The sequence below is a fragment of the Erinaceus europaeus genome, chromosome 8 (genome assembly GCF_950295315.1).
Source record: "Erinaceus europaeus chromosome 8, mEriEur2.1, whole genome shotgun sequence".
NCBI lineage: Eukaryota > Metazoa > Chordata > Mammalia > Eulipotyphla > Erinaceidae > Erinaceus > Erinaceus europaeus.
In genome coordinates, this window is record NC_080169.1 from 76,111,999 (window position 1) to 76,131,925 (window position 19,927).

The window sequence follows — 19,927 nt, forward strand, 5'->3', positions numbered from 1 at the left end:
TTTGTAGATAGCTAAAAGGGCCTGTGACTATACTGTTTTTTTTTTTGTTTGTTTTTTCCCTGAGCCTGAAATCTGATATGTAAGTGGATCCAAGTTCTTATCTGAGGAGATGATGTCATGGCTGGAAAAAGGACCAGAAAGCTGGATTAAGGAAGAGAATAGCTCCCAAGTAAAGGTGTATAAATTTTGTTGACTGTAAACTCCGTTGATTTGATATTCTCGGGGGCCCATATTCAGCTGAAGAGCCTATGAGACCTCTGCATCCCTGTAGATCTGAGCTCATATTCTATTGTCATGAGTAGGAACGTTCCAAGTTGGGACTCATCGTCCTCAGATGGAGCATAAAGTATGTTGTCCATCTTCCCTTCAGAGGATGGAACATCGTTGATCCACGTTCAGGGCAAGGTCCTATGGGGGCCCACACGGGTTCATTGTGTTGTTCCCGATAGAAATGACTGGTAATATTGAGGAGAGGGATTTATTCGAGGTCTAGGCCCGTCATGTCTGTTTGGGAATCCCTGAATAGGAACTCTGAATAGGGCCCCAGCTAATGGGGTGGCCTGATAGTGACTAAAGAGTCAACGTAAAGTATGCCAGTTTCTTGCCCTCGTTCAGCTTTTTCAGTCCTTGCTTTGATAAGGTTAGCTTTGGAGTGAGGGAAGTGTAATAGGAAATAGGTGAGGAGGGTATCTAAGTCTAAGTAGATACTTTCATTATGAACTTTATACTGATTCACTGCAGACTATTGTGTACTTTTGCTTTTTAATACCTAATACTTTGGGGTTGGGTAGTACTTGAGCACACAGGTTACCAAGAATCTGGTTTCAAATCCCTGTTCTCCAACTGGAGGGGAGAATCCATGAGTGAAGTAGTTTTGCAGGTGTTTATCTCCCCTTTCCCTCTTGATCTCTCGGTCTCTATACAATAAACATTTTTAAAATCTTAATAAAAAAATACTTAGGGGCACATACTTTATACATATGCATGTATAGCATTTGGTCCACCGCACTCCTACACTTTCCTACTCCCACATTTAAAAAGTGAAAAGATAAAGGTAGCATTTTCAAGTATTGATACTATGGCCTAAGAAGTTAGTTTTTGTTACACTCTTTGTGTAATGTTTTTTTCTAAACTTTAACTTATTTTTTGATAGAAACAAATTGAGAGAGAAATGGGAACAACATTGCTTCGCAACTTGTGAAGCTTCCTACCCCGCACATGGGGGACTCTTGCTAGTGGGGACTGGGGACTTGAACTCAAGTCCTCACACAATGTAACACGTGCTCTACAGGTGTCCCCACTACTCATCCTCCCCCACCCAATTACTTTTTATGTGGTGCCAGGAACAAACCTAGGGCCTAATTCATGTGATGCCACTGAGCTACCTACTCCACCCAACTTTTACAGTTTTTAGATAGGAAAATGAAGAGACACCAAAATTATTGTCAACTGTAGAGTTTTATTCGTGCTTGGTACTTTCCAGAGCCCCTTGTATTGGGGATCCAACCCAGTGCTCATGCATGGGAGGTATAAATTGAGTCACTGGGGTGATGTGTGTGTATCTGAGGGACATTTATATTCCAAATAGAATTATCTTTGAAGTTACATTTATGTACTGTCTGCCTTTGCCATACAAAGTGTTTTCCCTTTGCCTTCAGGCTGAATAGTTTCTGCTACTATTTCTTCCTAATTGTAATTTTTCTAACTTTACAAACATCTATACTGCTTTCAATTACAAGTGATAAATATAGGAAGAAATGAAATCTTACGAAGTTAAAGATCCCTATGGCTATTATTGCATTTAATAGTTGCCTTCTAGAGTTATATTCTGTTATTGCTTTGCTGTGTTTATCTAATCAGTTTAGTTTTTTAATAGAGCTAGCAGCTAAATAGATTCCATATTCTAGTTAAGCATCCTAACCTGTGGCAAATGTACTTCATGATAAATATTCAATAAATGTATACTTAGTACATACCATGTGAGACAATAATTTAGTCATCCAAGTGTTTATATATGCTAGTAAGTTTTTATGTGGGATGCACATCCCACTAGGAGCAGTCTATCAATGAATTATATAACATGTTTGAAATGTGATAGAATAAAGGAAAAGTAAGGATACTTGGGTGTGTTAAGTTTACAATGTGGAGAAAGTGGTCAAGGTAGAACTCATTGAGAAGTAGCGGTTTGAGGCAGATTAGATTACTCCTGTAGATAACACAAGGCAGAACTTGTCAGATGGAGACAATCTGTAGCCTTTTAATTGCTGTTGTCCCTGGCATATATGACCAGCCAAGATACTAGAGTAGAATGAGCAAGAAAAATAAGAGAAAATCAGAGATAATAACAAAGTGGAGAGATCACAGGTCTCGGTCATTATGGTAATCTTGACCTTACTCGGTTACACAAGACAGTTGAGGCATTCTGGATAAAGAAGTGGAATGGGGGTGAGGGTTGCGGGGGTCAGGCTGTGTTGCACCGGGTTAAGCACACATAGTACAGAGTGCAAGGACCTGCTGCAAAGACCCTGGTTCCAGCCCCTGGCTCTCCACTGCAGGGGTAGTTGCTTCATAAGTGGTGAGGCAGATCTACAGTTGTCTGTCTTTCCCTCTGTCACCATCTCCCCTCTCAATTTCTCTGTCATATCCAATAAAACAATGGGGAAAAGCCACCAGGAGCAGTGGATTTGTAATGCAGGCACTGAGCTCCAGCAAGAAGTGGAATGATCTGGTTTTTCAAGAGACTATTTTAGCCATGTATTGAGTAAACAGCTGGGAGGCAAAGACTAGTCTGAAGTGTGTTTTAATAATTTAGGTTTAAAAATATGTTTTTTTTTAAACGGAGAGAGTGAGAGAACACAACAGAGCATCACTGCTACATGCCAAACTAGGGATTAAACTCAAACCTGAAGTTCAACAATAAGTCATTTCTGAAATTTCCTCAAAAAATTCATTTAGAAAGATGCATTGATTTATTTCTATGAGAGAAACACTAAGATTAGAGTGCTGCTCACGTCTGGTTTATGGTGGTGACAGGGACTGAACCTGAGACATATATAAGGATCTCCAGGTATGCAAAGTCTATGCTCTAAAACATATGCTCTAAAACATTATCTCCCTGACCCTCAAAATTCTTACATCCCTTTTCATAGTATAGTAACCAGGGGAAAATAGATTAAAAGTGTGTTAACACACAACCACAATGAGAGAAAAATATTAACTCTAGACATTATTATTATTATTTTGCCTCCAGGGTTTTCACTGGGGCTTGGTGCCTGCATCATGAATCCACTGCACCTGGAGGCCATTTTTTCCCCATTTTTGTTATTGTTGGATAGGACAGAGAGAAACTGAGAGAGGAGGCGAAGACAAAGAGAAAGATAGACACCTGCAGACCTGCTTCACCACTTGTGAAGCGAAACCCCCTACAGATGGGGATCCAGGGATTTGAACTGACATCCTTGAGCGGGTCTTTGTGCTTCTTTTTTTTTTTTTTTTTTACTACATGTTTCATTTCATTGGAAAAGTCTGTATAAAGAACCAAATATGATTCACACAAGAGAACATTTACCACAGCTTAAATAAAGGTTCAGGGGAGAGGGAGGCTAGGTGTTCCCTGCCGGGGGGCTAGGTATACCCTGCTAGGTTCTGGCTTGGTCACTGTCTCCCTGGTGCTATGGAGATCCTGTGTGATGGAAGTCACAGATGAACCTAGATGCTCTGCTTGACCTTCAGATAAGATCTGAGAGCAGAGTTGATAACCTGGTCCACATGGAGCTGTCATCATAGTGACCAAACGTGGATATATAATGCAGAGGGGACTGCACTGTTGTTTGTAGTAACAGGAAGGAACTATATAATTTATCAAAAAATAGTTCTAATGCATAGAAAAACATTTCAGTTGACTTGGGTCAAGACCTGCTCCTTATTTCACATTCACAAAGCCACTGAGTGAACCCAGGATTGGTGGGGGGAGCAGTTTGGGGGCTCTTCATTTGAATATTTCTGTTACCTATGTAAGTAAACTGAGAAAAGTCAGAAGAGTAGATTTTTTTTTCTTTTGCTCATTTTGTGATGGGATGGAGGGGAATTACAAGAGGTAAAAGAAGCAAGAATAGTGGTCCAGGAGGTGGCACAGTGGCTAAGGCACTAAACTCTCAAGCATGAGGTCCTGAGTTCAATCTCTGGCAGCATATGTACCAGAGTGATGTCTGTTCTTTCTCCTATATTTCTCATTAATAAATAAAAACTTTAAAAAAGAAGAAGAAGAAGAAGAAGCAAGAATGAATTGAGGGTCAGTTCCAACTCCTCACAAACCTCAGGGCATGTCTCTCAAAACTTGGACTACTGACCTACGTCCTTGAAAACCGGTGTGAATAAGTGACTGGTCTGAATATTGTCATGACACCAGTGTGACTTAACATCCTTCTTACCATTTTCTTTTTCCTTCAACTTTGTGGATAAGGTATGCCAGAAGGGGGGAAGTCCCAAACCATGGAAGTGAAAGAAGGGAAGGGTTAGATAGGGGACACTACACCAACTTCTTGGCCTCAAAGAAACTCTTGAGGTGACGCATCTGCCAAATGCTAGTGAGAATGAGGTGACCGTCTGAGCGATGGACCACCACAGCACTAGCTGGTTGGTGCTTTCACTGGTCAGCTGGAAGTGCTCTTCACGGTACCTTTGGTAGTCCTGCTCCTTCTGGATTTGTTCCACCTGATCTAGCAACTGGTGGGCTCGGAGCTGCAGCTCTGTCAGTTTATCTTTGGCAGCAATCTCTGGGTAGTTGCTGCCATGTTCCCCAACCCGAATGTCTAGGTGCACACGCAGTCCGCGGCTGGCAAAGAGCATCAGCTTGGTGGAGTTGGAGTGGTGGCAGATCTGATTGTCCCCGGGTGTGTGGGGGTGAAGGTGAAGTAGCCCTCAGATGTTGTTAAAATTTCAGAAGACTCTTGTCGTGCGGGTTAGCTTCACGGGCGGGTAACAGAGACGCGGAGACAACGGCTGGGCAGGGAAGCTGTATTTCTTTATTCAGGAACAACGATTCATAAACTAAGACAAACTAATCACCAAACAAAACTCTGCTGTCTCTTTGCGGCGGCGCAAGCACTCTCTCTCTCACTCTGGAACTCAGGAACTCTCCAACTCTGGCACTCTGGAACTCTCGTACTTGAGAACCCTCTGAAACTCTGGCACACTGGAACTCTCTCTTACTCTGTAACCCTGAAACTCTCGAACTCAGGAACTCAGGAACTCTGTCTCTCTCGAACTCAGGAACCCTTTCACTCTGGAACTCTCGGACTCAGGAACCCTCTCTCGGGGTTCCTTGGGGCGGGGCCAAGCAGGCCCGCAAAATTAACAGGACTGATCCAATTCTCTTGGCGGGGGGAGGGCTAGGACAAACCAATGTAAAGCATACGACACTCAGAGCCATACTGGCAGGACAACACCACCTTGCCTTCGGGGTCCTTTACCTCCACGTGCCCAGGCCAGCGGTGGAGGGCAGGAAGACCTGCTTATCCCACATCTGGGTGCGGTAGTTGCAGGTGACCATCGTTTCGTCGGGGATTTCCTCGATAAAGCAGCGCTTCTCGGTCTCGCGGATGTGGAAGTAGAGCCCGCGGGCCGCGGGGACACACAGCGACCGCAGCAGCAGCACCGCCAGCCGCGTCATTGCCGGCCGCCGCAGGGGCCAGTGCTTTGTTATGTGCGCTTAACCCGGTGCACTACCGCCCGCCCCCCAACTCTGTACATTATTAATTCTTCCTAGTAACTATGCTGGGAATGTTTAATAGCACAATGTTAATGACTTTGGAACAAGTTGTAGAATGTACCTATATTGTTCCTGAGTTTAGTTTTAGTCCGTGGTAGATGAAATTTTAGATAGGTTTTAATTTCTTTTGGGAAGTAGTGTTTCTTAATAATATAAAGCCTAGTCTCTGCAGTGTGCCTGTGTAGACATACTATGGTTCTACTCTGTGCAACTACTTAGGTCAGTTACTTTTTTATTTTTTGATGCTAAGGTATGAATCCATAGCCTCACATATTGACACCATCACTAATAACCTCTCCAGATCAAGTTTCTCATTATTTTAGGGAGTGAGGGAGGAGCGGGAAGAGACAATGGAGAGTGGTTGAGACACTACAGTACTGCTCCACCATCCATGGATTTCTCTCTGGTGCAGTCTGTGGTGCTCTCATGAAGTGCCCAGGTTTGAATCCAGTGCTCCTCTCTGGGCAAAGTGTGAGCTACGTCCTAGCACTACTTATCCTTACTGAGCCTTTTCTTTTCTAAGAAATTGGGATAAATATGCATTATGGAGGCTGTTTTGTGACCAAAAATGAATTGAATCTAGATATATTTTTAAAGTAAAAGCAATAGAATTATCTGCCAATTTTTTTTAGACTGGGCGGTTGGAGCTGTCAATAACTAAGGTGGAAGAGATGCTTAAGAAGCAGAAGAGGAGATCACATCAGTTCTGACATATAGTCCAGATGAAGATGACAGAAAAATGAAATATTTGTCATCTCTCTTGTTTATGAGGTATAAGTTCCACCTTGTGTTTAAAACATTTTCTTTGCATTTATAGTTTACACAGTAGTATGTACCAAATACTTTAATAATTGTTAGCAAATGATCTTAATCATAAATTGCTTAACATGTGTTAGTTCCAGCTTTTCTTAATTTCAATATTGCATCTGTCTCCATAAGCGGATCTCTCCTTCAGTTATATCTTGTCTGTCCTCCTTCCTTCAGTCTTGCTCTGGCTTATCGAAGTTTTATTTTATTTTATTTTTTTAATTTATTTTTTATTTAAGAAAGGATAAATTAACAAAACCATAGGGTAGGAGGGGTACAACTCCACACAATTCTCACCACCCAATCTCTGTATCCCATCCCCTCCCCTGATAGTTTTATTTTTAACTGTCAGCATGGTCTCTTGACTTCTTCCTAAATTCAGAAGCAGGTATTTGTACTATTCAGTGTCCAATATTTGCTCTGATGCAGGCAGGTTGCTGCCTAGCCCTTTCCCCTTCATTTACAGTACATTCGACTTAAGAGGCCTAAAAAAAATAATAAGGTGAGAATAAATGAATCTCTAAGATGTTACTGTTGAATGGATCATTATGGATATGGAATAACCAGTGTCCATTTCTATTGTGTTACTTTGATTGGCAAGGAGAGTGTCTTTATTTGAAAAGATGCAAACATCAGTGACAATCCTAAATAAGTGTTTGTCCCACCCCAAACCATCCAGATAATTAGGCCTGTGCTTTTGATTTCTGCTCCCTGCCCTCTATAAAGAAGATATCTTAACCTGAAATTTGTAATGCATCACATATAAATAAATGTGTGTGTGTATTTCCCCCTAAAGTTCATAGGGATACATGAGTCTATCAAGTGTTCACGACTGGAAAAGTTTGAGAAATTTTTCTATAAAGTTTTACTTTTAATTAAAGTGAACTATGAAAACAAGCACTTGCTTTACATCTTTGTATCTGGTTTTAAATCCAATGCACAAGCCCTTGCTGTAAAGACAATAAAGTGGTAAAAGATGGAAGTAAACTTTAGAGGTGAAGTTTAAGTTGGAACAAGTCTAAATTGGCACTGAATTCTTTCCTGTTTTTTTTTAATTTTTTATATTTATTTATTTCCCCTTTTGTCCTTATTGTTTTTCATTGTTGTAGTAATTATTGTTGTTAGATAGGACAGAGAGAAATGAAGAGAGGAGGGGAAGACAGAGAGGGAGAGAAAGACACCTGCAGACCTGCATCATCGCTTGTGAAGAGACCCACCTGCAGGTGGGGAGCTGGGGACTCGAACCGGATACTTATGCCAGTCCTTGCGCTTTGCACCACGTGCGCTTAACCCGCTGAGCTACCGCCCGACTCCCTTTTCTGTTGTTTTTAATCCCTATTACATAAAATTAAAAAGACACATTTACAGCATAAATGGTGTCAGTGAAGAAGCTTGTGTACTGAGTCTCATTTTCTACCTAAATTATGCTCTAGAGTTATTCTATCTGTGAATTAAAATAATGACCAACTAAGAAATGAGAGACAAGCTTTTTTTTTTTTTTTAACATTGTCTTTTTCCCCAGTAAGACCAGAAAGAGAAATTGCCAACTATCATGTTTTTTCTTTAGTTTTCAATGAATTTCTTTGTTCGTCTGGTTGGTTTTGCATTTTCTTTCCTTTTTAAAAATATTTATTCCCTTTTTGTTTTTTATTGTTGTATTTATTATTGTTTTTATTGATGTCATTGTTGGATAGGACTGAGAGAAATGGAGAGAGGAGGGGAAGATAAAGAGGGAGAGAGAAAGATAGACACCTGCAGACTTGCTTCACTGCCTGTGAAGCGACTCTTCTGCAGATGGGGAGCCGGGGGCTCCAACCGGCAACTTTACGCTGGTCCTTGTGCTTTGCCAACTGCGCTTAATCCGCTGTGCTACCTCCGGACTCCCAGTTTTGCATTTTCTGCTAGCTTACACACTGTTCATACTGAGAAGTTAGAAAAAAAATTAAGATTTGCCTTAAAAACTAGTTACAGCTATAGATTATGTTACTAGTTGCACTTACAGATAAGGGATTAGGATTATCTCTAAATTTTGGATAGGAGTGGGTGCTTTAAAAAGCTATTAGAGCAATTTAGCTGACTATAATTTTGTAATTACAGCGATAATTTGATTTTATGGTTATTGTGACAGTCATAAATCTGTGGAATACATAGGCAGTGTTGAGGAGTTGTTAAGAACAGTTGTGTAGCTTGTTTCCAACCAGACCACTGTAAAAAGGAACCCACAATAAATAGTGTTCAGAAAGATAACAAGAAACTTAACAAAAGAAGACATTCACTTCACAATTGAATTAATTTTTTTTGCCTCCAGGATTATTGCTGGGGCTCAGTGCCTGCACCATAAATCCACTGCTACTGGAGGCCATTTTCCCCCCTGTTGTTGTAGCCTTGTTGTGGTTATTATTGCTGTCGTTGATGTCGTTCGTCATTGTTGGATAGGACAGAGAGAAATGGAGAGAGGAGGGGAAGACAGAGAGGGGGAGAGACAGACACCTGCAGACCTGCTTTACTACCTGTGAAGCAACTCTTCTGCAGGTGAGGAGCCCGGGGCTCGAACTGGGGTTCTTACACCGGTCTTTGAGCTTTGTGCCAAGTGCACTTAACCCTCTGCACTACCACCAGACCCCCACAATTGAATTTTTAAAATAGAGATATATTAGTAGGAAATATATAAATTATAGGATCTAAAACAGAGGCGTAAATATATTGCAAAACATGCACAAAAGTAATGACTTGGATGGAAATATGTCATACTATAAAAATACATATATACAAAAATTTGTTCTTTTGATAAATCTACAGGGCATAAAATTAGGAATATTTACATAATTTGATACAAGAAATGTGAAAAATATACCATGCTAGAACAATCTCGTTCCAAGTTTGAAACATAATTCTGTCAAATAAAAATACTCTTCATACAATGTATGAACTTATCAATAACTTTCTGGGTATAAAGTTGTTCTTCATATGACAGTCAGATGAGTATCCCTCTGAATTATATTTTAATTAAAATTTTGTTTCAGCTGGCACCTGAAAGAAGACAGAGAGTTCTGATTTTAAAAGTGATGCTGAGGAATTATTCTGATGCAGTCTCCGCCCCCAGGTTTTACCACACCCTACGAAATCCTAGCAGTGCCCCCTTCAACCAATCCTGCCCCCACACGTCAGTGCCCCCTTCAACCAATCCTGCCCCCACACATCACCCCTGATTGTTGCCCAATAAAAGCTTCCTCACTCCCCCCCTTGCTCTCTCTCTGGGCTCCTTCGGCTCTCTCTGGGCTCTCCCCCCTTTTGCCCTGTGGTGAGGTAGTGGGGACAGCCATTGTCGGCTGACTCCACATGGCCTGAGCCACCCCCCCATCCTATAATAAAGATTGGTGTACCCCACTTGCTCCGGACCTCCTCTCTCTCTCTCTTCTCCATAGTGCAGCCCAACACCTGGCCACAACAACAACACCTGGCGCCCATCGTGTCCCGCACCCACACCCTGCTGGGTGGCCCAGCCTGAGTTCCCCAAAAGCCACCAAGACACAGGTAAGTGGCATCTGCCCACCTCTGTGACCCTGCGTTGCCCTCCACCATGGGATTTTTTTCGTTTTATGAGGAGGTGTCCCAGTCATTATCTCCTTCTCTCCTAGGACAGGTTCTCACTCTCAGAGACACTTTAATTTTCGCTACACCATGGGTTCTCATAACCATAATCGCTACGTACAAGATATGTACAACGTGGTCTGCCATGAGGATAAGCGACCTTGAGGCTGAGATACAAGAGTTAAAGCACATGTGCTTAAGACTTAGACACCCTAAGCGATCAGCAGCTAGACCCAAAACTTCCGTTCCCACAGACATGCACACGTGTTCGGAGGCTCCTCCTTTGACCCCACCCCCAGCTGATCCTGCCGGCCCACTTCCGGTTTCCATTTCTCTAAGCCCGCCTTCTGTTGACCCTGTGGTTCCGGTATCTGCCTCTCTAAGCCCGCCTTCTGTTGACCCCGCGGTTCCGGTTCCTGCTTCCCTAAATGCCCCCCCTGCTGATATGTCATCATTAAGAGACCTTGTGGCTGAGATATGAGAGTTAAAGGATATTTTTTCAGCATTTAAGGACCTTAAACCATGTGCAGTCCACCCCGAGAGCTCTGTCCCCGTAGATACGTGTTCAGTTTCCCCTGCGGCCACTACATCAGTTTCCACGGCACCTTCCACTTCTGTAGCTCTCTCCCCAGCGTCATCGAACCAAATCCACACCTTCCCGGTAAATGTGGCCCCCTCTAGACAAAATCCTCAGGCTTGGCACCCATACACCTATAAAGAGCTCAGAGAACTCAGACAAGCGGTCAGGGATGACGGAATTCATGCGCCATGGACTAAGTCCATTTTAAGGAGTTTTTACCAGCACCTTAACACCCCCAAGACTGGAAAGACCTGGCTTGTGCTGCACTCCCAGACCCCCTCTACCTACAATGGAAGGCATGCTTCCATGATGAATGCTCTAGACAATCGCAGGGAAATAGTAACAAACAGGTAGAATGGAATTTTGATGCTTTGTTTGGAGCAGGAGCGTTTGAATCTGGAACTCAGCAGGCAGAAGCCAGATTTCCAACTGGTTATTTTGAACAGGTACGCATCTGTTCAACACAAGCATGGGAAAGGGTGACCCCAACCAATGTAGACTCATCAGTTCCCATTAACTCTCTTCGCCAAGGCACTGATGAATCATTAGCGAGCTTCATCTCAAGGGTGAGGACAACCTTAGAGAGAAAGGTTTATAATCCTGAAGTCCGCTTTCTACTCCTGCGCTCTATTGTCTGGGAGCACATGATACCACAATTCTGTCAGGCATGCCTTAATTTTAAACACCTACACCCAGATAATTGGATTTTAGCGACACAGGAACTTACATCAGGCTCCTATGGGGCACCTGCTTTGACACAGATTTATGCAGTTACCCCACGTAATCAAAACGGGGCCTGCTTTCAGTGCGGTCGCCAAGGGCATTGGCGTAACCAATGTCCTGATAAGCTGCGACCACGCCTTCAGTTAGAGCAACTGCCTCCAGTCAGGGCAACCACACCTCCAGTTAAGAGCTACCATGCCTCCAGTCAGGGCAATCCCACCTCTAGTCAGGGAAACCCCGCCTCCAATCAGGACAACCCTGCCTTCAGTCAGGGAGCCAGAAGCCACATATGGTTTGTCCCAGATGTCATAAAGGGTTTCATTGGAAGAGAGATTGTTGGTCCAAATTTCATAAAGATGGCATGCCCCTGAATGGTACAAATTCAGGGCCTGAGATTTTGTGGACCACTCCTGTTTTAGAACGAGGTTACCCTTCTATGACAGTAAAGATTGGCAATATTCCTTTTAAATTTTTGATTGACATGGGGGCAGAAATGATTTTAAGGCAAGAAGAGGTTCCCCAAGATTGGGAACTTCTCCCTGGACCCAGTATACATGGAGTAGGAGGGGTGACCCCATCATTTCGCACATGAGATTCGCTCATGTGGGAAGACCCAGAAGGCTCTACCGGACACTTCTGCACTTTGGTAGCTGATATTAGCACCAACCTACTGGGCAGGGATCTTCTGGAATGTCTTGATGTTAGGATATCCACAGATGCCTCTGCAGAGCGTAACACTCGCTCCTGCAAGACCAGATCTAATCAGCACCCCCAATACTAACTGCCACTGTTCGTATGCGAACTCCCCACTTAGGCTGGCTTTCTAATGAGCCTGTCTGGGTGGAATAGTGGCCTTTACCTAGAGATAAACTAGAAATTTTAAAGGAGCTCGTCTGAGAGCAGTTATCCTTGGGACACATTCATCATTTTCGAAGCCTATGGAATACTCCTGTCTTTGTGATTAAAAAGCGCTTGGGAAAATGGCACCTCCTTCAAGATCTCCGTGCGCTAAATAAAACCATACAGGTCTGGGGCTCCCCCCAAAGGGGTTTGCCTCTTGCTTCTGCAATTCCCACAGGAATCCCAATCATAGCTATTGATATACAAGATTGCTTTTTCTCTATTCCCTTGCATCCGCAAGATTGTAAATGTTTTACCTTCTCTGTTCCATCTATTAATAACACCAGCCCTGCTGATAGATTTGAATGGGTGGTGCTACCCCAGGGTATGGCCAATAGTCCTACAATTTGTCAGGAGACTGTTAAATCTGCCCTTTTCCCATATATTCATAAGGGCCTTAATGTTTTTCATTATACAGATGATATTTTAATATGTGGAAAATCAGATACAGATCTCTATGCCTTACGTGATTTTCTCATTCCTGCATTAAAGAAAAGCGGCCTTAATGTAACTCCTGAGAAGATACAGCTAATTCCTCCAATTTCTTTCCTAGGTTCAGAGATCTCTCTAACGCAAATTCATCCCTTAAAACCTAATGTCACCTTTCCTTCTAACCTTACTCTTGCTTCTTTACAAAGTTTTCTAGGAAATTTAAATTGGCTTAGGCAGTATCTCTATTTGCCTACAAGCTGCCTCCAACTACTGTTTGACCTGCTGAAAGGAAACAAACAGCCCTCCTCAAAATGTAAGTTAACTCCCAAGGCCTCCTTGGCACTGGAAAGGGTTAACCAGGCCCTCCAGGACATGCACCTCGTTCGATTCTCCCCCTCCTCTCCGGTAAACCTTCTAATCTTTAACTCCACCCCCACAGTAGTAGGGGCATTGTGGCAAGACCATGGGGTTCTCGAGTGGCTTCACACGCCAGTAGGAGGAGCTCCAAGACTCCTCACTGAGATAGATGCGTTAGCATTCATGGTTCGTCAAGGGAGAAATAGGTCTGTGCAGGTCTTAGGGAAAGAACCAGATTTAATTATCCTGCCCTTTTCTCTCACTGATACAGAGTGGCTTATATGCCATCATTCCCACTTTGCCATAAGCTTCGTTGGGTTTCCAGGACAAATAGATAACCATTTTCCTTCTAATAAATTGATAGCTTCTTAACCTCTTTTGCCTCTACTAGCACCTAAACTTTTCTCTTGGGATCCCATTCCCTCTGCTCCTACAGTCTTTACTGATGGCAGAAAAAGGGGAGCTGCTGCCCTTATATATTACCCAGACAAACAATCTCCTAAACCTCTCTTTACTGAGCTTCCTGAGAATTCCCCTCAGTACAAAGAACTTTATGCTGTTTTCCTTGCATTAAAAGCTGTACCAGAATCCTTCAACCTTTTTTCTGACAGTGTGTATACTGTTAACTTACTTCCATGGCTTGCTCGTTCTTATGTGAAAATTGATGACAACCTACTTTCCCCTCTCTTGATTCAAATTGCCTCTATGCTTTGTTCTCGAACCCAACCACTGTATATTCAACACCTTCGTTCCCACAGCCCTCTTTCTGGTTCCCTGTCCGAAGGGAATGCTGCAGTTGACCGCCTTGCCTCCACAGGAACTTTCCCAGTCTCTGTCTCTGATCCCGCTAATTTTCATTCTCTAACCCATGTTAATCTTAAAGGCCTTCGAGCTCGATTTCCTGATGTTCCTTTACCACAGTTAAAACATATCCTTGCTACATGCTCTTCTTGTGCAAGTCTCATAAAGACACCTGCTATCCAGACCCTTGGGGATAACCCCCGAGGTTTAAAAGCTAATGCTATTTGGCAAATCGATGTCACCCACATACCAAACTTTGGCAAACAAAAATATGTGTTTGTCTCAATTGATAGCTTTTCTAAATTTATGTGGGCTACAGCTCAGACAGGAGAAAGCGCTAAAAAGCTTGTAAGCCACATGCTCTCTTGTTTTTGCCGTTATGGGGTTCCCACTTTTTTTGAAAACAGACAACATGAAGATGTTTACCAGCAAACAATTTAAAGATTTTTGTTCCCTCTGGAATATTACTCATACCACAGGCATTCCCTACAATCCACAGGGACAAGGCATTGTCGAGAGGGCCCATCAAATTCTGAAGGCTCAATTAAATAAAGATAATGGAGGAACATATCCCCCCAATATCCAGCTAGCAAAAGCCTTAACTACATTAAATTTCTTTACAATAATTTGGATTTACAATAATTTGGACCTACCTCCTATTATTCTTCACTGGCAAACACCATCTACCCTCCCATCCACTAAGGTCAAATGGAGATACCCACTTGATAAAATTTGGAAAGGGCTTGACCCCCTATTGACCATGGGAAGGAGTTTTGCATGTGTTTTCCCTCAAAATTTCTCTAAACCTGTCTGGGTTCCTGCCCGCCATGTCCGACAATACCTGCAGGATGGTGCTATTATCCCTGAAGAACAAGAAATACTACAAGAGTTCCAGATGCAGGATACATCCCAGGACCCGTAATACGACATGGCAGAACCTACAAAATCTGGCTCACAGAGAACTCTCTCCTACCCTTTCCCTGAATGTCTTATGTTATAACTGGCCAGTTGTGTTTTGTGAGTGAATGTGTTGAATGACCAAAAAAATTTTTTTGCATGACCCATCTTCTCGGAGTACTCTAAAAGGTAATAGGCTTTATATAAAAAATCTGGACACAGCCAAAGTTTCTGGAGACGTCCAGAAACATTCCAAAATTTTTGTTTTTCTCCCTCTTTTGATTTTTATATATAGTTTTGGTATATATTTAAGTGTTTAGTCTTAAACTGTGTGACTAATGACAGATATAAATTTGTTTTTAAAATGATATGTTTTTATAACAAAAGTTCTTTTTCATCCAGTATCTTATAACTAAATGTTTATGGATATGTCTCAAGTTTGGTAACACTAACTTAATGGTCAAAAGTGTAACCCTACAGCTACATTATTACCAGTCAAGGTAAAAATTAATTTGCTAAGGTAACTAACTATTTAAGGTAAAAGTCTAAATGTTTAACGTGACTATACATTCCCAAAACTAAAATATAAATTCTCTATACAGGACACCTTTGAAGGGCCCCCAAAAGTGCCCTGTAAACTATCTTGTGGAAATTAATCCACAACATATCTGGCATCAATCTGGCACTGTAAATGTTAAAATAATTGTCATGAAAATGCGTTAACTCTCTAAGCAATTTGAGTCTGTTTAAAATACATATTTTAACTAAAATTGGTCTCAAGATCCTGCTGTAGAGACTTCTATAGGAGGTCACATTAGATGACCTTTAAATAAAATCATAAAGATATTTAAACCAATTATAATCATCAAGGTATCAACTATAACAAACCTCTAACTTGTTACAAGTTCAAATTAACCACGAGAAGCAGATTGTTTGTGTTTCTTTCACAGGAATCCCGGAAAAACCATCTGAACCCCTGCACACCCTGACGTCACCCACTAGACGGCACGACTACAGTGGCACACCTCCTGAAACCCTAGATGTCACTTAACGTGATCTGAAGAACCTGATACACAGACTCCAAGGACAGAACTTTATTAATGCCTGCTTGCCGTTCCCACTTCCGATTTGCCTGTCATGTGTTGGCGGTTCCAGCTGGCTATCTACAGAAAAGCAGAATTCCAGCGGCTGACCTCCCTCATGCAGCATCTCATCCCCTGCCAATTCTTCCCCTAGCCATCTACTTTGGACTGAGACTTGTATTGGACTTGCTGGCATACCCTATAGACATTTTACACAATTTTAAAGCAGCTTATTTCCCTTCATGCTGCTGGTTTTTCATAGACTGATCCTGAGTAGTTCATAGACTTTACAGACTGTTGCCTTGAGGACTATACAATGCCAAATAGCCCCTCTGTTTGGTGGGTCATGCCCTCCTGCCTCCCCCTCATTATGTACCCTTGCCCCCTCTCCCCCCAAGCAGGGAACATTCCTTTACACACCAACCCTTCCCTTCACATCACACTGGCCTTTACTACTCCCCTACTTGTCCCTTCCTGTTTTGTTATGCTATGACTAGATAGAAAGATAGAAAAAAATGTAGAGATATTGTGAAGAGACAGTTGAGCAGGCTGCGCTTAAACCTATGAGATGAGTCCCTCCAGGTAAGTCTCTCTCTCTAAAGAGGGGTTGAGCACAGGATGAGGCATAAATCTCACAAGCTTGGCAGCCATTTAAGCCTTCCCTCCTCCACAGAAAGTCCTACATCTTCCCACCTGAGCATGGCATTCCTTAAAAACATTTAAGCCTGCTCCATTCCATTTTTCTTTACTGTGTCCATTTAGATATAAAGGGAAAGGGGGAGATGATGCTGAGAAATTATTCTGATGCAGTCTCTGCCCCCAGGTTTTACCACGCCCCACGAAATCCTAGCAGTGCCCCCTTCAACCAATCCTGCCCCCACACGTCACCCCTGATTGTTGCCCAATAAAAGCTCCCTCACTCCCTTCCCACCTCGATCTCTCTCTGGGCTCCTTTGGCTCTCTCTGGGCTCTCTCCCATTTTGCCCTGTGGTGAGGTAGTGGGGACAGCCATTGTCAGCTGACTCCACGTGGCCTGAGCCACCTCCCCCCATCCTATAATAAAGATTGGTGTACACCACTTGCTCCGGACCTCCTCTCTCTCTCTCTTCTCCGCGGTGCAGCCTGACACCTGGCCACAACAACAACATAAAAGACTTGTCAAGTCTTATATCTTTCAATAATCATATCTCATATTTTAAAAGAGTAAATGTGGTAAATATGATTAAAATTAGAAGCTAGAATTTACTGGAGTCATCCACATTTTTTAAATTTTTAATTTTAATTATTATATACTTTCCATTTCTACTTTGTTAACAACTGTATGATTTCATATAATGAAATACATCTTGCAAACATCTAATTTAATCAGAATAACAATACAATGTGTTGTGATAACATATGCCTTTTACTGGACAAAATAGCTCAATTGGGTAGTATGCTGCTTTGTTTGCTATGTGCTCAACTCAGGTTTAAGCCTGCCCCCATAGCATTGAAAGAAACTTTAGTAACTTCTCTCCCTCTCCTTTCCCCTCCCACTTTCCTTCCCCTCCCCTTCTTTTTTCCCCTCCTGCTCTATCTCTATCTGAAAAAGTCAGCCTGGGAAGGTGAAGTCCCCTTAGATGAAACACATACACACACACACACACACACACACACACACACACACACCATGTATGCTAGACTGACACATTCAGTTTTTACCTGAATCTCTACTCTACTGGTGGCCTACCCATACCTGCTGATTTGTTTTCCTCTGAACAATGCAACAAAAGGGAATAAATAAATAAATATTTTTTTAAAAAAGAAAAGTTCTCTATAACTCTATTACTGAAAAAAAGGTCTAGTTTCACTATTTTCCATCATTTTCCATCACTGTATGAATTGATTTTCCTACAAAGTCTTAATGGCCTGACTGGTATTATCTGTTTTTTCATGGGCTCTCTGCAGCATTCTAAAAGATGCCTCACTTAAAACTTTTATTGTGATGTTTAGATAAGGGGAAACCTGCTGAAGTATCTTACCTGATGGTCTCGATTGCGTAATCCGCCATTTGTATTTATGGTAAAGCCCAAACTTTTTTCTTTTTCCTGGGAAAAATGGAATGGAAGTATATTTTTTAGGAACTATATTTTTTAATGTTTAAAAATAAAGAGAAATTTGATAGGTACTGAAAATTGGTTATACAATCGTAAAAGTCATCCATGAACTCGTACCTGACTGTAATTAAACTTTGAACTACTGTAGTCCTTCTTCATCAAAATATTCAGAACAGCATCATGGATTGTCAGGAAAAATATTGAGTCCTTGACTTCATCATCAAAAAATTCACACCTTGAAAGCTTCTCAATGAAATCATCTGAAGAGAGAAAAGTAAGAATGACATTTTGGAAGACACAGTCGACTGCAGGCTTTTTTTTCAAGGCTGGTGATTTAAACTTCCTCTTAAAAATGTGCTTTCTTTCGGTAATTGGTTAAGTCTATGCAGGCTGCAGTGGTACAAAACCAGTGTCCGATTAGTACGGTGTCTTCTGGAACTAAGGAATTATCTTTGTAACAAAAAAAAAAAAAAAAAAAAAGAAAAGAAAAGAAAGAAAGAAAGAAAGAAAGAAAGAAGGATTTTAAGGCCCTAATGTAGAAAAGGAAACTTAGTAGTTCTTAGAAGAAATCAACTCACTTTTCTTCAATTATTAAAGATTTAGTGTGAGTTACTTTGAAAAGCTGGGTTTCTGCCAAAATAAAGTATTGGTCCATATACTTATGGACCAGTGAGATTGGTTCTGGATTCCCTGATCTTTTATTTAAATTGTTAATATCTGTTTAGCCAAAGCAGTTGGGTTCCTTAGCATTCCTTGTTACATCTTTGAGGAGCCTCATTAATAGAGGCACTAACCAGCACCTGTTTATATCAATCACCCAACCAACTATTACCTCCTGTATACTCTGTGCTAATCTTTGGGTAATATGAAAGATCAAGGGGCCAGGTGGTAATGCACCTGGCTAAGCACACATATTACGTACAGTGCACAAGCATGCAGGTTCAAGCCCCTAGTTCCCACTTTCAGGGGGAAAGTTTCACAAGTGGTGAAATAGGGCTGCAGGTGTCTCTTGTCTCTGTGCCTCTCTATCTTCCCTTCCTCTCTCAATTTCTTCCTGTCTCTATCCAATAATAAATTAATTTAAAGAAAATTAAGAAAGGAAATTTAAAAATACATATGAAATATAGAAATGTAAATTATACAGGAATCCTGCCCTTAAGGAGAATAGGATATTTACAAATAACTGTAGTAATACAATGAAAAGTATTATAGAATAATTAAGTAATTAAAGGAGGAGACATCTGATTTTTATTTCTTTAATGTCTTCTTAGTTTTGATAATTGTTCCTACAACCCCCATCATAGCAGCAATCCTGTAAATCAGTACTTCCTCAACAAAGTGATATCAAAGTTGAAAAACAAAACAAGGGGGCTGAGGTTAATATAGCTGGTAGAGCACATACTTTACCATGCATGAGGGCCTGAGGTTGAGCCTGCAGCTACCACAAGAGAGCAAGCACTTGGATAGGGCTGCTATGGTGTCTTTCCTTCTCCCTCTGTTTCTATTTCTGTCTCTCACCCTTTATAGAAAAAAAAAAAAAAAAGAGAGAGTCCTCTAGGAGTGGAGGAATTGTGTAGGAGCAGAGCCCCAGTGATAATCCTGGTGGCAAAAGAAAAAATAAATAGTTCCTAGGGATCTTGGAGATGGCTCAGAGAGTAGAGTGCATACCTTTCTTGTGTACAACCTTGGGTTCAATCCCTGGTACCACATGAGAACACAACTACGGAGGTAGGTAAAACTCTATGGATAGTGGAGAGGTGCTTTGGTGTCTCTGTGTCATAAAAATATAAAATAAAAATCGGGCCCCAAATAGGGTAAATGCACAAACCCTGTATTCTCAGCATCAAACAAAAATAAGATCATAATGTAATTAATAATGTAATTGGTCCTC

General features: G+C 41.7%; 1 protein-coding gene and 1 pseudogene across 1 annotated transcript in view; both read right to left on the reverse strand.

Annotated features, from left to right (window-relative positions):
• Positions 1-4,365: 4,365 nt before the first annotated feature.
• LOC103118126 (transmembrane emp24 domain-containing protein 4-like) lies at positions 4,366-5,700 on the reverse strand (annotated as a pseudogene).
• A 2,883-nt stretch (positions 5,701-8,583) lies between these two features.
• Positions 8,584-19,927, reverse strand: part of SLC26A3 (solute carrier family 26 member 3) — a 59,016-nt gene continuing 47,672 nt past the window's right edge. The window contains exons 18-20 of the mRNA XM_060196404.1: positions 18,154-18,296; positions 17,962-18,027; positions 8,584-9,607 (exon numbers count right to left, since the gene is read on the reverse strand). Of these exons, the coding sequence (XP_060052387.1) occupies positions 9,584-9,607; positions 17,962-18,027; positions 18,154-18,296 (233 nt within the window). The 3' untranslated portion in view covers positions 8,584-9,583. The remainder of the gene's footprint in view (positions 9,608-17,961; positions 18,028-18,153; positions 18,297-19,927) is intronic.